Source organism: Scyliorhinus torazame, chromosome 16 (assembly GCF_047496885.1).
Source record: "Scyliorhinus torazame isolate Kashiwa2021f chromosome 16, sScyTor2.1, whole genome shotgun sequence".
NCBI classification, from domain to species: Eukaryota; Metazoa; Chordata; class Chondrichthyes; order Carcharhiniformes; family Scyliorhinidae; genus Scyliorhinus; species Scyliorhinus torazame.
The window spans coordinates 30,872,222-30,895,640 of NC_092722.1; the positions used below are offsets into that span (position 1 = coordinate 30,872,222).

The 23,419-nt window shown below is 49.2% G+C and overlaps 1 protein-coding gene across 2 annotated transcripts in view; it reads right to left on the reverse strand.

Annotated features, from left to right (window-relative positions):
• LOC140392659 (segment polarity protein dishevelled homolog DVL-1-like) overlaps nt 1-4,859 on the reverse strand; it is a 248,438-nt gene extending 243,579 nt beyond the window's left edge. The window contains exon 1 of one of the 2 annotated variants that reach the window (XM_072478148.1): nt 4,591-4,859. In XM_072478148.1, coding sequence (XP_072334249.1) covers nt 4,591-4,760 — 170 coding nt within the window. In that variant the 5' untranslated portion in view covers nt 4,761-4,859. The remainder of the gene's footprint in view (nt 1-4,590) is intronic. The other variant, XM_072478146.1, reaches the window with a different exon arrangement.
• Nucleotides 4,860-23,419: the final 18,560 nt, after the last annotated feature.

Consider the following 23,419-nt stretch of genomic DNA (forward strand, 5'->3'; position numbering starts at 1 on the left):
ACTAGCAGAATTGGTCAGCAAAATAACCAACGCAGGCTCAATGGATCAAATGGCCTCCTGATATCATTCTATGAAATGGGCTCATTGCGGATAGTTGAAGGTCAAACATTAGCACAGACACGATGGGTCAAATGGCCTCGACTGCGAGCAAATTCTGATTTTCAGTAACACAGTGTACTGTTAATTAAACAGGTGACACCCTGATCTCAAATTTGAGTATATTTACATTGACTATAGACAGTACTTGCATGCCTAATATTTTGGCGTACATATATTACATTTAATTATGATTGGATGAGCATTCTCCATGATTAGCCAGTTCGGCTGATTGTCACCTGGCCTACAAAGTGCGTCTTCACCTGATCTGATTCCAGACTTTACCCCGAGACCGCAACATTTTTTAAAAAAAACGCATTTTATTCAAACCTGTATCAAAGCAGGTTACAGCAAATAAACATCCGTGGAAACATTCTTCCCAACAATCAACTATACAGTTTGGACAGATTTTTCCCCTTTTGTGCACCCCCCCCCCCCCCCACGACGTACAGCTCCTCAAACACGGTCACAAACATCCCCCACCTTTTCTCAAACCCCCTGCTGAGCCCCTTAACCCACCTTAACTCATACTTTATCTTCTCTAACCGTAGGAAGTCATACAGGTCACCCAACCATGCTGCTACCCCCGGTGGCAATGCCGACTGCCACTCCAGCAAAATCCGTCGCCGTGCAATCAGAGAGGAGAAGGCCAAGACATCGGCCTTCCTCTTCTCCATGAGCTCCGGCTTCTCTGAAACCCCAAATATCGTCACCAAAGAGTCCAGGTCCACTCCCTCCTCCACTATCCTGGCTAAGACCGTGAACATTCCCGCCCAGAATCTTCCCAATTTTTCACAACCCCAAAATATGTGCGCATGATTCGCTGGCCTCCGCCCACACCTCTCACACTCATCTGCTACCCCCTGAAATAACCCACTCATTCTCACCCGAGTCACATGCACCCTGTGTACCACCTTAAACTGTATCAAGCTCATCCTTGCACATGAGGAGGTCCCGTTTCCCCTTCGCAGTGCCTCACTCCATACTCCCCAATTGATCTCCATTCCCAACTCCGCTTCCCATTTCTCCTTGATCCTCACCACCCGCTCGCCTCCCTGCTCCCCCAGCCACTTGTATATATCCCCAATTCTTCCCTCCCCTTCCACATCCGGAAGCAGCAGACGCTACAGCAGGGTGTATCCCGGCAGTCTAGAGAACCCCTTCCAGGCTTTTTGTGCAAAGTCCCTCACCTGCAGATACCTGAACTCATTACCCCTCGGCAGCTCTACCCTCTCCCTTAGCTCCTCCAGACTGCGAACCCTTCCTCCAAATACAAATCCCACACCTTGACCAGCCCCACTTCCCTCCACCTCCTGTATACACTATCCATCCCCCCCCGGCTCATGATTCTTGCACAGCGGCGTTAGCGCCGACATCCCTTCCATCCTAAAATGCCTCCTCAACTGATTCCATATCTTCACCGTGGACTGCACCACTGGGCTCCCTAAATACCTACTCGGAGCCATTGGCAATGCTGCCGACACCATAGCCCTCAAACTAGACCCCTTACAAGATTCCTCCTCCATCCTAACCCAATCTACCCCTTATCCTTCCCACCACCGCCGCACCTTGTCCACATTCGCCGCCCAATAATAATGAAGCACGTTTGCCAACCCCCACTGCTGCCTCTGCCCTCTGTAGCAGGGGCCTCCCCACCCTCGGCACCTTCCCCGCCCATACAAAGTCAGAGATGATTGTGTCCACTTTCCGAAAAAAGGCCTTTGGTATAAAGAGCCTGAAAGATAAACAGGAACCTTGGCAGAATATTCATTTTCACCACTTGGCCCTCCCCGCCAACGTTAAGTGCAGTGTATCCCACCTCTTAAGATCCTGCCTGGCTTCCTCCACGAGCTTTGTTAAGTTCCACTTATGGAGCCCCGTCCATTCCCTCGCTACCTGAATCTCCAAGTACCTAAATCTATCCCTCGCTACCGTAAATGGCATCCCCCCTAAATTAGCCCGCTGCCAGCTCATTCACCGGGAATACCTTGCTTTTCCCTACCTTCAGCTTGTATCCCGAGAACTCTCCAAACCTCCCCAACAGGCCCATAATCCTTCCATTACTCTCCAATGGATCCGAAACATACAGCAAGAGGTCATCGGTATAGAGCGACACCCGATGCTCCCTCTGTCCCCTCTTTATCCCCTGCCACTCTGCCGAACCCCTGAGAGCCATTGCTAATGGCTCTATGGCCAGCGCAAGCAACAGCGGGCACCCCTGCCTCGTACCCCTGTGTGAGTCAAAGCTTTGTGAGCTCATATCATTCGTCCTCACCCTCGCTCTTGGCGCCACATACAGCAACCACACCCATGCCACAAATCTCGGCCCAAACCCAAACCTTCCCAAAACTTCTAACAAGTACCGCCACTCCACTTTTCAAATGCTTTCTCCGCGTCCATGGACACCACCACCTCCGGTACCAGAGCTCTCGATGGATTCATCACCACATTCAACAGCCGTATTATATTATTCGCGAGCTGCCTGCCTTTCACGAAGCCTGTTTGATCTTCTGCAACCATCCCCGGGACACAATCCTCCATCCTCCCCGCGAACAACTTAGCCAATACTTTCACATCCGTGTTCAATAGTGATATGGGTCTATACTACCCACATTCCACCAGATCCTTCCCTTTTTTGGGGATTAGCATGATTACTGGCTGTATCAGTGTCTCCGGCAACTCCCCCTTCTCCAATGCTTCATTAAACGCCCCCAACAGATGCGGTGCCAAGTCCGCCCCAAATTCCTTATAAAATTCTGCCGGGTACCTATCCGGGAGACCGCAACATTTATAAAGCATTGTTGGATTGGAAGAAGATTGAGGGTCAGGTAGTTTGAGAACGCTGACAACCTGTACATTTCATTATTTCTATTTTCTGTGTCAGCTGTTTCTCAGTTGGTAAAACACAGACACCAAAATTTAAATAGAGAACTTTGGGAAGCCTGAGTAAAGATATTACAAAGGTGTTTTTAAACTGGGGTGTAACATACATTGGAAATTTAAAAAAATTTTAAATGATAAATTTGTGCAAAACAATGTTCAGGCCTGAGTTCTGGGGCCTTAGGTAGCATCCAAAGTTGTGGCTCAGTGGGTAGCGCTCTCATCCCTGAGTGGCAAGGTCATGGGTTCAAGTCCTACTATGCAGACTCGAGTCCCATAATCCAGGCTGACACTTCCAAACCAGTACTAAGGGAGTGCTGTACTGCCAGAGATGTCATCTTTCACGTTAGATGTTAAACCAAGGCACTGTCTGATGTCTCAGGCAGTTGTAAAATATCCTAAGGCACTGGTATCAACATTTTTCTCACAACCAACATCATTAAAAACGGATTGAAAAGCAAAATATTAGATGCTGGAAATCTGAAATAAAAACAGAAAAGACTGGAAGTACTCAGCACATCTGACAGCATCGGTGGAGAGAAAAACAGAGAATGTCTGTGACCTTTCAATTCTGATACTGCCACACCTAAGTTCCAGCATTTCCTGTTTTTATTTCACGAAAATAAATTGAATAATTATTGTCATATTGTTAATTGTGGGATGTCACTTCTTCATACAAATTGCTGGTAAATTTTCTACATTACAACAATGACCACACTCCAAAATGATTTAATTGGCTCAAAAGTCCTTTGGGAGACCCGGAGGTTGTAAAAGGTGTTACATAAATGAAAGTCTTTAAATAAAGATGATGATTCCAGAATTGAGAAACTATTGTTATGAGGGGTGACTAGAGATACCAAGACTGTTTCCACCGGGCCACGAGGGGATTTAGTCGTGTTTTTGAATTTCTTTAGAGTGAAAAGGGAACGTATTCCCGATGTTTGGGGAATCAATGCTGAGGGGTTATTAATGTTAAATTCTCCCACAGTGAGGAATCAGGTCAGGAGAAATTCCCTTACACTGTTAGAATTGTGAAATGCTTTGCCATAGGGAGTGGTAGAATGACAGACCATTGCATCTTATAAGGGTAAATTGGATAAATATTGGAATCGGAAGATACACAGCCATGGGGGAGGAAAAAGCTAAGTTTTGGATTGTTTTAGCAAAAATCCGTCCCTGAAGCAATGGGCCAAATGGCCTCCTGTGCTATAAACCGCCATGGTTCTCTGGTCCAAGTGCAGTCAATGTTATGTAAACAAATGCAGCCGCCATTTGGCTCATCAGATCCAAGACCCAACAATGAATGAATGGGTCTGGACCGTGTTTCTGGTGCTGGTGGTTGAAAGGTGAATGAATATGTGCTGGCCGGGTCACCGGGTAAACAAGCTGCGGTTCACACCATGCGGGCAAATAGCACCGAACAGCGGGCAGCTCACACAATCAGCTTTGTCCAAATCCCCCCATTTCACCCAGTGATCCCTCACAAAACCCCGCCCGGTCCCCCTGCATGAAGCCGGGCCCCCTCCACAAGCGGCCACGGCCGGACTCCCAACCCCCCGGAGATCAGTGGCCAGAGGCCGACCTCGACGCGGGGGGTGAGGGCTCAGAACTCACCCGAAGTCAAGGTCCATGGACTTGAAGAAGAATTTAAAGCTGCTGCTCGGCCTGTTGTTAAGAACCTGCTTGAAGTGACCGAGAGTGACCCGGTCCGGCGGCACCGCCACTTTCACCAAGTACGGCGTCTCCTCCTCATCCATGTGGTAAATTATCTTCGTCTCCGCCATCAGTGGGTCAGAAACCCAGCGGCAAACCCGCTGCCGCCCGTCTTCCGTCTCACCAGCTCATGGGTGTGGAAAACCGGGAAATGTCAAACTCGACAGCGCGGCCCAGTGGACAGGCCCCGCTCACCGCCCCGCCCCCCACAACTCCGCCCCGCCCCCCCCACAACTCCGCCCCGCCCCCCCCCACAACTCCGCCCCGCCCCCCCCCACAACTCCGCCCCGCCCCCCCCCCCACAACTCCGCCCCGCCCCCCCCCACAACTCCGCCCCGCCCCCCCCCCACAACTCCGCCCCGCCCCCCACAACTCCGCCCTGCCCCCCCCACAACTCCGCCCCGCCCCCCCCCACAACTCCGCCCCGCCCCCCCCACAACTCCGTCCCGCCCCCCCCACAACTCCGCCCCGCCCCCCACAACTCCGCCCGACCCCCGCAACTGCGCTCCGCCCCCCCCACAACTCCGCCCCTCCCCCCTACAACTCCACCCCGTCCCTCCCCCCAACTCGTCCACCCACCCCCAACTCCATCCCTCCCCCCATCTCTGCCCCTCCCCCCAATTCCGCCCCCCCAACTCCACCCCTCCCCAACCTCGCCCTACCCCCAACCCCGCCCTCCCCATACACCACAACGCCCCCAAACAAGCCCCCATCCCCAAACAGCCCCCCGCCCCAACCCCGCCCCTCCCCCAACCTCACCCCACCCCCTGCCCCTAACACCCCCTCCCCAAATATCACCCCGCCCCGCTCCCAAACAGTGTCCCCAAGCAGTGCTCCGCCCCCAAACAGCGCCCCACCCCCAAACAGTGCCCTGCCCCAAACCCCACCCCTCCCCAACCTTGTCCCGCCCCTCCCCAAACAGCGCCCCGCCAATCCCCTATTCACCGCTAGCCCACCCCTATGTAGCATCCCGCCCCTCTCCATTGGCCCTCCCTATCCACCGCCCGCCCCGCCTCTATCCACTGCCCACCCCGCCTCTGTCCATCGCCCTTCCCCTTTCCGCTGCCTGCCCTGCCACTGTCCAGCATCCCATCCCTATCCATTGCTCCGCCCCTATCCATCGCCCCACCCCTATCCATGGCCTGCCCTGCCCTTCTTGATCGCCCGCCCCTATCCACAGCCCACCCCTATCCACGGCCTGCCCCACCCCTATCCATCGCCCCACCCCTAACCACTGCTCACCCCGCGCCTATCCATTGCCCCATTGCCCTGACACACCCCAACATCTGCACCACCCACTGCACACACGGTCCTGCATTCACACGGCTCACACAGCAATTCCCTTGCCCCACTTCCGCACTGCCAACTGTCTGCTTTGCAATATAATTTTTTTTGTCACGAGTACGCTTAAACTGCAATGAAGTAACTGTGAAAAGCCCCTCTTCGCCCACTGCTCTGTTCTCCACATCTGTACTGCCCGATGTGTTCACCACCTTGCTCACCGCCCACTGAGAGCATCACCCACTGTACTCACCGACCACTGCCCGCATAACCCACTGATGCCACTGCCCACTGTCCACACATCCCACTGCCCTCTCCTCACATCCGCACCACCCCCGGCCCTTGCCCCACATTCGCACTGCCCATTGCACTTCCAACTCCGCCCGCCCACATATGTATTCCCACTCCCCTCCCAACCCCACCTGTGCACCAACCACTGCCCTCCCCACCCCGCATAAACACACCTACTGCCCCCACATCCGCATTGCCGACTGCCCCCACCATCCGCACTGTCTACTACCCTCACCTTGTACCTGCTCCAGTCTGTGCACCCTGCCCATTGCATCTGCCCACATACACGCTCCCTGCCCACTTCACTCACCCATGCCCACTCCACCTTCCTGTGCCCATGCCTGCTACAAACTCCACCACCCCTACCCATTCCACCCATCTGCATCTGTGCAGCTCACCAACTCCCCAACCCATGCCCCATGCCCACTCCACCAAACTCCTACCAACCCCCTTCTTATGACTGCACCGCCCGTCCACTTCTCCTGCCTGTGTTCACATGCCCATTCTAACCACATGCATTCACCCCACATTTAGAAATGAGGATGTCAAGTCAGCAGGCCAATGTATTCCCACCTCTTCGCCACCTTGCCAGAGGCAAGTCATCACCAGCTACCCGCCCAGCAGCAGGGTGTAAAGAATTTGAATAATTATGTGCCGATATGTGAGCCAATAGGAGGCGCCACTGGGATCTCGCAATGATATACAGGCTCCCTACTGAGGCTGCAGTCCAACTGTTGCCTGGAGGTGGCTTGCTGGTGACTGGCCAAGAGTGGGGGTCTGTACGTTCTGCTGTACTCCCCCCCCCCCCCCCCCCCCCCCAAAGCAACATGGATCAGCAGGTCACAGCTGCAACCGCTGACCATCGTATGGAGGACTTTCCCACCACAGGTGTCTACAGGTAAGTTTGAAAAAATTCACAAACCTCTTCGGAGAGCATCTCAGATAGAGATAGACTTTGAGGTCACCTCGTAATTGGTTGCCTGGAGGTTCCTGTGGAGTGGGAGTGGGGGGGGGGGCGGTGCGGGGGTGCTCCTTATTACAGGGATCCCTTGCGGAGGCAGTCTACCTTTTCTTTTATTCGTTCTTGGGTTTTGGGTGTCGCTGGCTGGGCCAGTATTTGTTGCCCATCCCAAATTACCCTGGAACTGAGTGGCTTGCTAGATCATTTCAGAGGGCAATTATGAGTCAACCACATTGCTGTGGGTCTGGAGTCACATGTAGGCCAGACCAGGTAATGATGGCAGATTTCCTTCCCTGAGGGGCATTAGTGAACCAGATGGGTTTTTACGACAATCAGCAATGGTTTCAGAATCATCATTATACTTTTAATTCCATATTTTTGATTGAATTCAAATTTCACCATCTGCCATGGTGGGATTTGAACCCAGGACCCCAGAGTCTCTGGGTTACTAATCTAGCGACAATATCACGACACAATCGCCTCTGCTATTGCAGGGGTTCCTGTGGGTGTCTCCCTATCACAGGGGTCCCTGGGGCGGGACCCCCTATTATAGGGGTTGCTGGGGGTGGTGTGGGGGAGGGGCCTGGTAGAGGTGGCGTGGGTAGGCAGTGCATTCTTGGGAGGGGTGGCCCTCGGATGGGCACGGATGATCCCTACCAGCTTGGCCCACCGTGAGGTGCACCACATCAGGCTCACGATTCCTGAGCTCATAAGATGGCACGGGCAGCACGGTGGCACAGTGTTTACCACTGATGCCTCACACCACCACGGACCCGGGTCCACTGTCTGTCTGGAGTTTGTACATTCTTGCTGTGTCTACGTGGGTTTCTTCCGGGTGCTCCGGTTTCCTCCCACCGTCCAAAGATGTATGGGTTAGGTGGATTGGCCACGCTAAATTACCCCTTGGTCTTCAGGGATGTGCAGGTTAGGTTATGGGTTTACGGGGCTAGGGTTGGGTGGGTGGGTGAGGGGACATGGGTAGAGTGCTCTTTCAGAGGGTCGGTGCACACTCGATGGGCCAAATGGCCTCTTTTTACACTGCAGGGATTCTATGATTATATGAAGTGATCCGCGCCCACATGATTCCCAGCTGCGGTGACCAGAGAATCATGAGAGGCTGGATCATAGGGCACCGGGCCCGCTAAATAAATGCAAATGGGTCATTAAGATCCAAATGCCCCCTTGGATGAGACAAGGAGAAAATGGGAGAATCAACTAGGCAAAGAGATAGGGGGAGGACTCTGGATCGAAACACTGCACAGGGCAAAGTTCACCTTCACGTGCTAAGGCTGAGCCGAATAAAAGTGGTGCACAGAGCACACCTAACCAGAACTCGAATTAGCAGGTGTTTCCCGGAGGTGGAGGACAAATGTGAATTGTGCCAGGGAGGCCAAACACACCCACATGTTCAGGGTTTGCTCCAGGCTTGTCGGGTATTGGGTGTCCTTTTTCGAGACCATGTCCAGGGTTGTTGAAGGGAAGGTGAAGCCATGCCCAAATATGGTGGTCTTTGGGGTATCAAATCAGCCAGAGCTCTTCATGGGGAGGGGGGCCTGATGCCCTAGCCTTTGCTTTTGCCTCCTTGATCGCCCGCAAAAGAATCCTGTTTGGCTGGCGATCGGCAGCACCACCCAAGGCTGCAGACTGGCTGTCCAACCTGGCGGAATTTCTCAGCTAGAGAAAATAAAATTTACCATCCGCGGATCGGAAGGAGACTTCCAAAGGACATGGAAGCCGTTCACCGACTTGTTTCAAGACCTGTTTGTAGTAAGCAACCAGTAGAGCTGGGGGCGGGGGTGTTGAAGGCGAACAAAAAGGAACACAAGGTACGAGCAGGAAGGACAAAGCCTGCAAGGGATCGCTCCGATGGTAAGCTGAGGCCCAAACTAAATTGTATATAAATGCCTGCAAATGTGTGTCTCTGTCATATTGGGGAATGTAAAATATGCATGCCAGCTAAAGGGGGGGTCACGGCCACCGTTGTTGTTGTGACGATGCTCGCTTGTAAATATACGTGTTGTTTTTTTCCCCGTTTTTTTTCTGATAATGTATAATATGAAAAAGCAATTGTTAAAAATTCCAAATTCAAGGGAAATGCCGATTCGGGGGAACCACAGATTTGAGCCAGGTAAGTGGGATGGAAATTTTCAGAAATGGGAGGAGAAGGGGATTAAGACACTAAAAGATTTGTTTTGGGGGCAACAGAAAGCTACTAAAAAAGCTATAAAGAAGAGTAAGATAGATTATGAGAGTAAACTTGCTCAGAATATAAAAACAGATAGTAAAAGTTTCTACAAATACATAAAACAAAAAAGAGTGGCTAAGGTAAATATTGGTCCTTTAGAGGATGAGAAGGGAGATTTAATAATGGGAGATGAGGAAATGGCTGAGGAACTGAACAGGTTTTTTGGGTCGGTCTTCACAGTGGAAGACACAAATAACATGCCAGTGACTGATGGAAATGAGGCTATGACAGGTGAGGACCTTGAGAGGATTGATATCACCAAGGAGGTAGTGATGGGCAAGCTAATGGGGCTAAAGGTAGACAAGTCTCCTGGCCCTGATGGAATGCATCCCAGAGTGCTAAAAGAGATGGCTAGGGAAATTGCAAATGCACTAGTGATAATTTACCAAAATTCACTAGACTCTGGGGTGGTCCCGGCGGATTGGAAATTAGCAAACGTGACACCACTGTTTAAAAAAGGAGGTAGGCAGAAAGTGGGTAATTATAGGCCAGTGAGCTTAACTTTGGTAGTAGGGAAGATGCTGGAATCTATCATCAAGGAAGAAATAGCGAGGCATCTGGATGGAAATTGTCCCATTGGACAGACGCAGCATGGGTTCATAAAGGGCAGGTCGTGCCTAACTAATTTAGTGGAATTTTTTGAGGACATTAACAGTGCGGTAGATAACGGGGAGCCAATGGATGTGGTATATCTGGATTTCCAGAAAGCCTTTGACAAGGTGCCACACAAAAGGTTGTTGCATAAGATAAAGATGCATGGCATTAAGGGGAAAGTAGGAGCATGGATAGAGGATTGGTTAATTAATAGAAAGCAAAGAGTGGGGATTAATGGGTGTTTCTCTGGTTGGCAATCAGTAGCTAGTGGTGTCCCTCAGGGATCAGTGTTGGGCCCACAACTGTTCACAATTTACATAGATGATTTGGAGTTGGGGACCAAGGGCAATGTGTCCAAGTTTGCAGACGACACTAAGATAAGTGGTAAAGCAAAAAGTGCAGAGGATACTGGAAGTCTGCAGAGGGATTTGGGCAGGCTAAGTGAATGGGCTAGGGTCTGGCAGATGGAATACAATGTTGACGAATGTGAGGTTATCCATTTTGGTAAGAATAACGGCAAAAGGGATTATTATTTAAATGATAAAATATTAAAACATGCTGCTGTGCAGAGAGACCTGGGTGTGCTCGTGCATGAGTCGCAGAAAGTTGGTTTTCAGGTGCAACAGGTGATTAAGAAGGCAAATGGAATTTTGTCCTTCATTGCTAGAGGGATGGAGTTTAAGACTAGGGAGGTTATGCTGCAATTGTATAAGGTGTTAGTGAGGCCACACCTGGAGTATTGTGTTCAGTTTTGGTCTCCTTACCTGAGAAAGGACATAGCCTCAAAATAAGGGGAAGTAGATTTAGGACTGAGTTTAGGAGGAACTTCTTCACCCAAAGGGTTGTGAATCTATGGAATTCCTTGCCCAGTGAAGCAGTAGAGGCTCCTTCATTAAATGTTTTTAAGATAAAGATAGATAGTTTTTTGAAGAATAAAGGGATTAAGGGTTATGGTGTTCGGGCCGGAAAGTGGAGCTGAGTCCACAAAAGAGCAGCCATGATCTCATTGAATGGCGGAGCAGGCTCGAGGGGCCAGATGGCCTACTCCTGCTCCTAGTTCTTATGTTCTTTATGTTTCTTGAGGGTCGGTTTGCAGGATTGAATGAGCTGAAAGCGAAGTATGGGCTGGAGCAGGGGGAAATGTTTAGATACATGCAGGTTCAGGATTTAGCCAGGAAGGAGATACAGAGCTTCCCAGTAGAGCCGGCTTCCACATTGCTGGAGGAGGTGTTGACGACAGGGGGGCTGGAGAACGGGGTAGTGTTGGCGGTTTACGGAGCTATTTTGGAAGGGATCAAAGTAAAGAGGGAGGAAGAGTTTGGAGAGAGTATGGAGGAGGGGTTCTGGTGTGAGGTGCTCCGGAGAGTGAACGCCTCCACCTCGTGCGCGAGTTTGGGGCTGATACAGCTGAAGGTGGTATCTAGAGCACATCTCACAAGGGCGAGGATGAGCCGACTTTTTGAGGGAGTAGAAGATGTGTTGCGGAAGGGGCCCACAAATCCTGTTCATATGTTTTGGTCCTGTCCAAAGCTGGACGATTACTGGAAGGAGGTTTTTAGGGTAATCTCTAAAGTGGTGCACGTGAAACTGGACCCGGGCCCTCGGGAGGCCATATTTGGGGTGCCGGACCTGCCGGGGTTGGAAACGGTGCGGAGGCAGATGTTGTAACCTTCACCTCGTTGGTCGCCCGAAGGGGGATCCTGTTGGGATGGAAAGCAACCTCTCCACCCTGTGCCCTGGCGTGGCGAGGGAACCTGCTGGAACTCTTGACTCTTGAGAAGGTTAAGTTTGAACTGAGGGGAAGGATGTAGGGGTTCTACCCCTCAGGGGCATTATTCATTATGCACTTTCAAGAATTGGATAACATCGAACATTAGTGGGGGGAGGGGGGGTTGGGAGGGTTGGGGGGAGAGGGACTGGGCAGCACGGTAGCATTGTGGATAGCACAATTGCTTCACAGCTCCAGGGTCCCAGGTTCGATTCCGGCTTGGGTCACTGTCTGTGCGGAGTCTGCACATCCTCCCCGTGTGTGCGTGGGTTTCCTCCGGGTGCTCCGGTTTCCTCCCACAGTCCAAAGATGTTCAGGTTAGGTGGATTGGCCATGATAAATTGCCCTTAGTGTCCAAAATTGCCCTTAGTATTGGGTGGGGTTACTGGGTTATGGGGATAGGGTGGAGCTGTTGACCTTGGGTAGGGTGCTCTTTCCAAGAGCCAGTGCAGACTCGATGGGCCGAATGGCCTCCTTCTGCACTGTAAATTCTGTGACTGTGTGTGTTAATGGTGACTATGGGTGATTCCTGGTTCCTTTTTGTTATTTGTTTATGTTAACATGCGGGCTAATGTTTGGGGTTTGGTGGGAGGATGGGATTGTTGTTATTGATATGGGGATTGACATTATATTCGTTACTGCTTATTGTTTATTATTGGTGGGTGTAAATTTGGGAGAAAATGTGAAAAAGGAGGAGAATAAAAATATTTTAAAAGAAAACATTTCCAAAAAGAGACCGATTTGCATTTATTTACATCACTCCCATCAACGCGCATTGTGGACCTCATTCATACCCCCAGCGTAAGCATAGCATTGGCACCGATCCTGATTTTCCCCTGATGTCCGATTCTCCGTCCCATTGGGGAACACATTCTGGCCATCCCGGGATGGAGAATCCCACCCAATGTCTTTAATAATGGCTTCTAGCATTTTCCCTATGACTGATGTTAAGTTAACTAGCCTCGAGTTTCCTACTTACTGTTTCCATACCTTTTTTAATAAGATATTTTTCAATCTCATGGAACTTTCCCCAGATCTAATGAATTTTAGAAAATCAGAAGCAATGCTTCTGCCATCTCACTAGCCACTTTTTTTAAAGACCCTAGCATGAAATCCATCAGGACGTGGATGTCTTAATATACACCAGTATATCATGGTGTAGACACACACACACACACTAATGGACATGCAGTGGGACCAATCAGCATACACAACACCGCAGCCAATCACCAGTGAGAGCACACGCACTATAAAGACAGGGGACAGGAGAGTTCCCGCTCATTCCAGTAGCAGCCAGCTAGGAGCACAGAGCTCACAGCCTGCAACACAGACACTCACCATGTGCTGAGTGCATCAGCTGGTTAGGACTAGGCAAGGGTCAACAGTTAAAGCTGGTATTGCATTTACCCACAGTTCAAGTATGTCAATATAATTAACCTTATAATAAAATAGAGTTGCACCACTTCCAGTGTTGGTGACCTGTTTGTGATCCAGAACACCCAACGCATCACGGTAGAAGGAGTGGTTGCATACTAGCACTTCTGAGACCCACCTGCAACTAATCACCATTCCGGCATCCTGAAGTATGGAGAACATCAACCCGCCGCCGCCGCTCCGCATCGCCGGCACCTCAGCGTACAGTGACAACCAGCAACAGTACCCAGGAAAGATGTTCAAGATCCGGGTTCCGCAGCAGCTCCAGTGCCACGGCGATCTCCGCGAAAACTGGCGGGTATTCCGGCAAATGTTTGAAATCTTCCTGCTGGCAGCCGAACTAGAAGACCTGGCCGATCCTGAAAAAACAGAGCTTCTCCTCACCATCGCCAATGCCAGAGCAGAAGAAATCTTTTAAAAATTCAAGTTCTCCAAGGGGCAAAACAGGAGCGACTTCCAGGCAGTCCTGGACAAATTCGGCAAATACTGTGAGGAAAACACACTCCAACCAGCAAAGAAAGGTAAGAGAAGCGCCAGTACTCACCTCGAGGCCGAAATCCCAGAGCAGAGAACGATTTTGGTCGGCGGCCATCTTTCTAAAGGGACTGCACTTGCGCAGTTCCGCGACGCCGCGCATGCGCAATCACGAAAACGGCCATCAGTAAAGGAACCGCGATCTGCGCATGTGCAAACGCCTCCTACGTGCTACGTCACGTGCGTCATGACGTCAGAGGCCCCGGACCACGCCCATTTAAAGGGGAAACGTCCCAAATCAAAGAAAAAATCTTTTACAGCTGTAAAACAACCTTCCTTCACCTGGAATGACAGCACAATGCATCAAATTGAACCAGGAAATGAAGTAAACCTCCGAAGAACCCTGGAACAAGCAGTTACCTACCCCCAAACCGAGTCCGATTCCGACTTCCCGCAGATCAGTGACACCGAGGACCCGAGGGAGCCTTTTCGAGTCACTGTTATAGCAAAGAATAGGCTGTCCCCGAATCAAAACAACGAGCCGCTGTTGGTGCACAGCATTGATCCAGACGATGAGTGGTGTGCCACCCTGACGGTCAACCGATCCCAGATACGATTCCGCCTGGACACTGGTGCTTCCGCTAATCTCCTAGCGTGGTCAGCCTTTCAGACCCTTGGGGTTAAACCAACCATTCTTCCGTCAACCTGCCAACTAGTGGACTACAATGGCAACGTTATTCCTGCTACCGGTTCATGCCAACTCGAAGTGACGCACAACTCGTGAAAAGCCATCCTTCCCTTCGAGATCGTGGGCTCCTCGAAGGACTCTGCTAGGCGCACAGGCGTGCAAACCCCTAAACCTCGTTCAACGAGTACACTCTCTCTCTCCAGAGGACACATCTGCCTTCCAGGATGCGGACTTCAGGGCACATCTCAATGTCATCATCGACCAGCACTGCAACGTTTTCGAAGGCATGGGCACGCTTCCATACACTTACAAAATCCTGCTCAAACAAGACGCCACGCCTGTGGTTCATGCACCTCGCAGAGTCCCAGCACCCCTCAAGGACCGCCTCAAGCAGCAGCTGCAGGACCTCCAGGACCATGGAGTGCTCTCCAGAGTGACGGAACCAACCGACTGGGTCAGTTCCATGGTGTGCGTAAAGAAGCCCTCCGGCGAGCTCCGGATCTGCATTGACCCAAAGGATCTGAATCGCAACATAATGAGGGAGCATTACTCTATCCACAAGCGCGAGGAGATCACATGCGAGATGGTTCGGGCCAACATCTTCACCAAACTTGACACCTCGAAAGGATTCTGGCAAATTCAAATAGACAGGTCCAGCAGAAAGCTGTGTACCTTTAATACCCCGTTTGGCAGATACTGCTACAACAGGATGCCGTTTGGGATTCTATCGGCATCAGATGTATTCCACCGGATCATGGAGCAAATGATGGAGGGCATTGAGGGTGTGCACGTCTATGTTGACGACATCATCATTTGGTCCGCAGGAGCATATCAGTCACCTCCAGCGCGTTTTCAAACAAATACGGGACCAAGGCCTTCGCCTCAAGAGAGCCAAATGTTCCTTCGGCCAGACGGAACTCAAGTTCCTAGGGGACCACATCTCCTGGTTGGGTGTGCGGCCGGATGCGGACAAGGTGGCAGCCATCACGGCCATGCAGAAGCCAGCGGATAAGAAGGCGGTCCTCCGATTTTTGGGCACGGTCAACTTCCTGGGGAAGTTCATCCCCAACCTCGCCTCCCATACCACAGCTCTCCGGAACCTGGTCAGGAAGACGACAGACTTCCAATGGCTTCCCGCCCACGAGCGCGAATGGGAGGAGCTTAAGACCAAGCTTACCTGGCCCCGGTATTGGCATTTTTTGATCCCATGAAGGAAACAAAAATTTCAACGGATGCCAGTCAATCCGGCATTGGGGCGGTGCTCCTGCAACGCGATGAGGCCTCATCATGGGCCCCCGTTGCATATGCGTCACGTGCCCTGACCCCCACGGAACAGTGCTACGCGCAGATCGAAAAGGAGTGCCTGGGCCTGTTGACTGGGGTCGACAAATTTCATGATTACGTGTACAGCCTCCCCCAATTCACTGTCGAGACCGACCATCGCCCGCTGGTCAACATTATACAAAAAGACCTGAATGATATGACCCCTCGCCTCCAGCGCATTCTGCTTAAACTCCGGCGGTACGATTTCCAGCTCCTATACACCCCGGGCAAGGACCTGATCATAGCCGACCCCCTGTCCAGGGCAGTCAACACCCCGTGTGACCCAGAGGGGTTCGTCTGCCAGGTTCACACCCATGTGGCCTTCACGGCCTCCAATCTGCCGGCCACGGGTGAATGCCTTATCCACATTCGCAGCGAGACTGCGGCTGACCCTGTTATACGTTTTAGTTGCTGAGAAATGAAGAGTCTAAAGTTCTTGTTCCTTTTCACCAAACACCATTTATTTCACTTCCACAGCCTCTGCACAAAACTCTTGACAACACACCACCTCACAGAGGCCACCTGAAGCCCCTTTACATATCAGTGTCAATTAATGGATACTTAACATAAATGAGACAACTAATTGCAATGTCTCTGAACCCATTACTTAACAGTCTCCCCTTCCTTGGAGAAAAAAAAAATTAGGTGAAAACAAAATTTCAAGAAATTCAAAAATACACACATGATCCCCCCCCCCAATTTTTATTTTATTTTTTTTGTTTGGACGAGAAAGAAAAGAAAAATAACAATATCCAAAAGTTTCTGTGAACTCGCCCCTCTTTTCGTAAAACAGTCTGACAGTTGATAGCTCCTGTCACCCATTTAATTTTTGTTATTTCCCCTCTGTCCAACATCTGCTTCAAACTTGCGATGTCTATCCGTAACCTCTTTTCATTGACACTTTTTGTAGAGTGCACATTTTCCCACAGGGATTTATTGTCAATGTGACAGTCAATAGGTATATTACCCAAATCCCTTAATCCCAAAATTTCTGTCAAAATCATACTTATATAAAAAGCCATATCCACCGCCTCTACAAGGCTTAACGTCTCAGCAGCCAAAGTGCTTTTTACCACTCTCCTTATTTTCTTTGTTTCCCACACAAGTGGGCAACATTTACCATTGTTCCCCAAAAGGAAAATTATAAAACCTCCTGCGCTTGAAACCCCATCACATAAATTTGCGTAGGACGCATCACAAGAAACTATGGGTTTCAAGTGCTTAAGGTCACCTAAAACCGGGAACTTCAAAACACACTTCTGCATTTTTAGTTTGGCCAACGCTTTATTTGCTCTTATTATGTCTTCCACTTTGGGATCATTCATTTTTGTACTCAACTCTAAGACATCAAAACTCACGTCCGGTCTAGTCTGTCTACCTAACCAGTTCAGTTGCCCAATTAAACTTCGCAGTTGCTCTTTTTCTATCTTTGAAACCATTGCGTCTTTTTGTGAAACTCGGCCACAACTAATTGCTATTGGGGTGATGCTTTCCAAATAAGATTGCTGACGTAAAGTTGCCCCTAACTTAGTCTGTCCGATTTCCAGTCCAATATATTTAAATGCACCGGAAGCCTGACTTCCAACCCTGAATTCTTTCCTCAAACCAGAGATTACAATAGCTTCAAAATTACTAGTCCCACCCCACAAAAATCATCGACATGCATCATAAAAATGCCAGAAAGGTTTCCTTTATAGTGCCAGTAAAACATTGCCGGATCTGCTTTCAACTGGCAACAGCCTAACTTTAACAAAACTGACCTTACCGGAAAAAAAACAGACTCTAGACGCATCATTTAATCCACATACACATTTGTTCAACTTCCAGAGTACCCCTTCTGTGTTAGCTGCCTCTTTAGGAGGACGGAGAAAAATGTCTCTCTGAAGCTGATGCTTCTTCAAAAAGGCAGCTTTTATATCTATAGATTTGCATTCCCATGCCTTTGTGGCTAATTGAGCCAAGAAGATCGTTAAAATAACCTTTCCTGCCGTAGGTGAATCTACCCTTAAATCCTGATCTTCTAAGTTTTCTTCAAATCCCTTTGCTACAAGCCTGGCCTTTGCCTTATAAGTTCCATCCAGAAGAACCTTTTCCGTGCAAATCCATCTGTGGGATAGAGCTCTTTGTCCCCTATCCGGTACTTCCGTGTATACCCCAAATTCACTCCAACTATGCAGTTCTTGCTGTTTGGCATCTTTGATAACTTTTTCATCTAATTTGTTGGAAGCCACCAAAATCTCACATGCATGTGGGCTTCTACTCCTATTCGTATTCGTAGTCTTACTCATGTTCCAAGATCTTGATAAATTACCCCCCCCCCCTTTCCCGCCTGGTATCTCGTTCTGCACTGCTACTGCTTGATCTTTCCCTTCTGCTGTGGGATGTCCTTTCAATAGTTCTCGACCTTTTCCTGCAGACCTGTTCACTATCCGATGTACTATCTGAACTGGCACTGCGTTTCTGTGCCCTCCATTTTTGAACTTTGTGTTCCCAATCCATTGTCTTGACTCCTTTCCCTGAATGCTGTACATTCAACCAATGTTTATACTTTCCAGTGGCCTTCCCTGCTCTGCTAATAACAGCTGCATCCTTCCATTGACTAGACCCTTCAGGCAAGTATGTCACTTTTGTACCAACGTTTGGCAGTTGCCCTTTTGGAAAAGTGGCCTGTTTTAATTCACCAGAAGTGTTGTGTTCCTCCACAGAAACCCTGTCTATATCAGTTAATTGGTCCTCATAGTTCTGTAGCACATGCGTACCAGATGACTCTGGTTCCTCGTCATGTCTGTCTGCTCTGTCTAAATTTGAAAATTTGTAATCTGTACCCATTATCCTTGATGAATGGACCCTAACAGCTTGATTACCATGTTGCAAAATAATTGTTTTGCCATCTATGCCTATGATCTTCCCTGGGCCTTTCCATTCATTAGAATTATCTCTCTTATAGTATACCATGTCTCCTTGCTGAAAAACGGCATCTGATGGCCGTACGTTATGTCTTAAAGCTCTGCGAATTCTTTCAGAGACTTCTGCTTCCAAAAAAGCTTTTCTCCTGCTATGTTATGCATTTAAATGTTCAGCAAAACCTGAGCTAATTGTAGTACCCTCCCAAGCTGGAGGCTGGTCATGCAAAATGGACGGAATTTTAGGATTTCTACCAAACACTAATTGATAAGAACTATAGCCCCCAACCATCTGCAATGAATTCTTTGCACGTACTGCCCATGCTAAAGCTGAATTTAGCCTGCAATTTGGTCGATCTCCCAAAATTTTCCGAAGCATGTCTTCGATGACAGCATGATTTCTTTCACAGACACCATTACTAAATGGACTTTCTGCAGCCGTATTCATAACTCTGATATTCATATTTTCACACATATCCCTAAACTCATCATTAGCAAATTCTCCCCCATTGTCCGTAAGAAATTTTGCCGGTGGACCCATTCCTGTCCCCATCGATTTTTCCACGATTTGATCCAGAATTACTCTCTTTTCTTTACTTCGTACAATCGTTGATTGACTAAATCTGGTTGCTAAATCTACAAAATGCAAAATAAATATATTATTTGCTTTATCCCAGATCTTAAGGTCCATGGCCACAATGTCGTTAAAATCCCTGGCCAAAAGTAGGGTTACTATCGGTCATGCTGGTGTCCTTCTGTACTTCCTACAAACTTCACAGCGGTCACTAACCTGTTCTATCAGTTTAGTATAGTCGTCATCCCTTACCCCTGCATCCTTTAATAAATTTTTCAGCCTCCGAGGAGATGGATGTGCAAATTGCCTATGCAGTTTTAATACCACAAGCTTTTTATCAGCTAAAGTCCCATTTTCAACTGCCATTAACACATCCTTAACCACTCTACTTGAAAAATTGTTTGTCAGTAATGGAATACAATAGTGTCCCGACTGTGTAAATTGTAAGACTTTCCAAAAACTGTTGCCTTATCCTGTTCCATATTCAGTTTCATGTGTGCTTTCTTCATCGACGGTCTGCTCAGAAGCAAAGGTATCTCACTTGATACAACATCCGTGCTAATGAAATGATTCACTCCAGCAATATTGCAAGGGATCACCTCTCTTTTCAGCGACTTCAGAGTATTATCATCCCCAAACCTGAAACTTGTGGAACTTTCAAATTCCTTAACCTTGTTACGATTTTCAGCATTCAGAGTCCAGGTAACATTTTAACCAGTCAATTCCACACACAGTAGATGTGCAGCCACTGTCCAATACAGCACAGTTGAAGGATTCTGCAACCAACACCCTCATTACCGGCGTAAAACTGCTTGTCAATAGGACAATGCCTTCTTTCTGGTCACTATCTTTTTCCTCTTCTGACTCTTCCGTGTCATGTGTCGCTTCAAACACTCTATCATAACGAGCTGGACAGTTGAAAGCATAATGGTATTGAGAGTCACATCGAAAACATCGATTTATCATGCCCCGTGCATTTCTGGGGTTCAGCTTCCTATTGTAGGTTCTAACTGGGTTTCTGTCTTCATAATTTTCTTGTCTTGGTCTCTGTCTATAGTCTTGAGCCCTATTCGTAGGCATACAATTTTGCCATCCTGTTACTAGTGTATCTTCCATGTTCTGCCTTATTGCAGGCTGACCTATTTGGGTCATCAGAGCCATCGGAATCGAATGTTTCCCCAGAAACGTTTGTAAAGCTTTTGTCATCTGTTCGAATAAGGTATCCTTATCAGTAAACTGAACTCCTGTCAAAACCAGGAGCCTATCCATGTTGCTCACTCTAGCACAGTCAAATAATTTAAAGGCCAACACAGACTGTGGAAATTCCAGGTGGTCTTTCTGCAGCCTTTTATATAGTCTGCCAAATTCCATTATATAGACTTCCATGGAGATATCCTCCATTTTCCGGAACTTATCAAAATCCGACCATGCTTCATACGCACTTAACAAGTCATCTTTCTTATAAATCTTATCCATATAATGTAATAAAGTCTCCAGACCTTCTTCTGAGTTTAACTCTTCCAATTCCAGCTCAGAAAGCACTTTGTTTCGGATTTTACTGCCATATGGTAGAGAAAGAGCCAATGCCATACCTTGTTTTCTCTTTCCCAAAGCAGTTACTTTAGTCCACATAACTACTGCACTTCTCCATTGGTCGTATGATTCCCTTTCAGAAAATAAGGGAGGATAATCATATCCAGCCATCTTTATCCTGGGTTCAGCCATGTATCTTTTTGTTTTCCTTCTCACTCACTCCTTAGTTTGATCAGGAAAAGTTGTATCTTTGTTTGTATCACATTTGTATCACATTTGCACAGCAACCATCCTCTCCTCCCATTGTTATACGTTTTAGTTGCTGAGAAATCAAGAGTCTAAAGTTCTTGTTCCTTTTCACCAAACACCATTTATTTCACTTCCACAGCCTCTGCACAAAACTCTTGACAACACACCACCCCACAGAGGCCACCTGAAGCCCCTTTACATATCAGTGTCAATTAATGAATACTTAACATAAATGAGACAACTAATTGCAATGTCTCTTAACCCATTACTTAACAGACCCCCTACTACAGTGTGTCATGCGCCACATGACGGATGGGTGGCTCAAGGGCCAATGCCCGCAGTTCGACAATATCAGAAACGATCTGGCAGTAGTCGATGGTGTCCTCCTGAAGCTGGACCGCATCATGATCCCGCACAGCATGCACCAGCTCGTTTTGGAACAGCTACACGAGGGCCATCTTGGCGTGGAGAAGTGCCAACGGAAGGCCCGAGAGGCTGTATACTGCCCCGGCATCAGTGAGGACATCGCCAACACAGTGCTCAACTGCCCCACCTGTCAGCGGTTCCAGCCGGCCCAACCACGTGAGACCCTACAGCCCCAATGGTTTGTCACGTCCCCTTGGTCTAAGGTAGGCGTTGACCTGTTCCATGCGCTCGGCAGGGACTATGTTCTGATTGTAGACTATTTTTTGAACTACCCAGAGGTCGTACGCCTGCACGACATCACATCATCGGCGGTCATCCATGCCTGCAAGGAGACCTTTGCTCATCACGGCATCCCACTCAGTGTGATGTCGGACAATGGCCCCTGCTTCGCGAGCCAGGAATGGTCCAACTTTGCCAGCAGGTCCAACTTTGTGCATGTGACATTCAGTCCCCTGCGCCCCCAATCCAATGGCAAAGCGGAAAAGGGCGTCCACATCGTCAAATGGCTCCTCTGCAAGGCTGCCGATGCAGGATCCGACTTCTACCTCGCCTTGCTGGCCTATCGTTCGGCCCCACTCTCCATGGGCCTGTCGCCAGCCCAGCTGCTCATGGGTTGCACACTCAGGACCACGGTGCCGTCCATTCACGTCCCAGACCTCGACCGCGTTCCGGTCCTTCAGCGGATGCAACAGTCTCGTGTACAACACAAGGCGGCGCATGCCGCTCGGGCGACTGATCTCCCTGCTCTGGCGCCGGATGACAACGTCCGCATCCATCTTCCGGAGAGTGGCTGGTCTGCAACTGCTGTGGTTCTTCGGCAGGTGTCTCCCCGCTCGTTCCGGGTTTGTCTGCCAGATGGTTCCATTCGCCGCCGCAATCGGCGTGCCCTTCGTCTCGTTCCACGCTCGCTACGTGATCCTCCACCGGTGCCACGCCCCCCCTGTTGTCCCTGACCTGGACTATGTGGAGATTCTGAATATTCTGCATCCTCCTCACTCTGCCGTGGCCCAGCCTGTTCCTCAGCCGGTGGCTCCTGACCCACCCTTGAGGCGGTCAACCAGAATTTGTCGCCCACCTCAGAGACTTGACTTATGTGTTTTACGATGTTGGACTCTTTGATCTGTTCTGTTATCCTGTTTCATCGTTCCAGTAGTTTGTATATAATGTTAATTTTGTTGTTGGTGTGACACCCTATTTCTTGGCACCAGGCACCTTCCCGTGTAAATAGATTAGCCTCATGTACATAGTCATGTAAATAACACGCACACACATAGTCAGGTACATTCACTACACAATATTTATTGTCACGCAGGCACATATTCTTTATATAAAAAGGGGTATGTCATAATATACACCAGTATATCATGGTGCAGACACACACACACACTGATGGACATGCAGTGGGACCAATCAGCATACACAACACCACAGCCAATCACCAGTGAGAGCACACGCACTATAAAGACAGGGGACAGGAGAATTCCCGCTCATTCTAGTAGCAGCCAGCTCGGAGCACAGAGCTCACAGCCTGCAACACAGACATTCACCATGTGCTGAGTGCATCAGCTGGTTAGGACGAGGCAAGGGTCAACAGTTCATAGACATCATAGAATTTACAATGCAGAAGGAGGCCATTCGGCCCATCGACTTCACTGGCTCTTGGAAAGAGCACCCTACCCAAGGTCAACACCTCCACCCTATCCCCATCCCCATAACCCAGTAACCCCACCTAACACTGAGGGCAATTTTGGACACTAAGGGCAATTTCTGATGGCCAATCCACCTAACCTGCACGTCTTTGGACTGTGGGAGGAAACCGGACGGAGCACCCGGAGGAAACTCACGCAGACACGGGGAGGATGTGCAGACTCCGCACAGACAGTGACCCAAGCCGGAATCGAACTTGGGACCCTGGAGCTGTGAAGCAATTGTGCTATCCACAATGCTACCACGCTGCCCTAAAGCTGGTATTGCATTTACCCACAG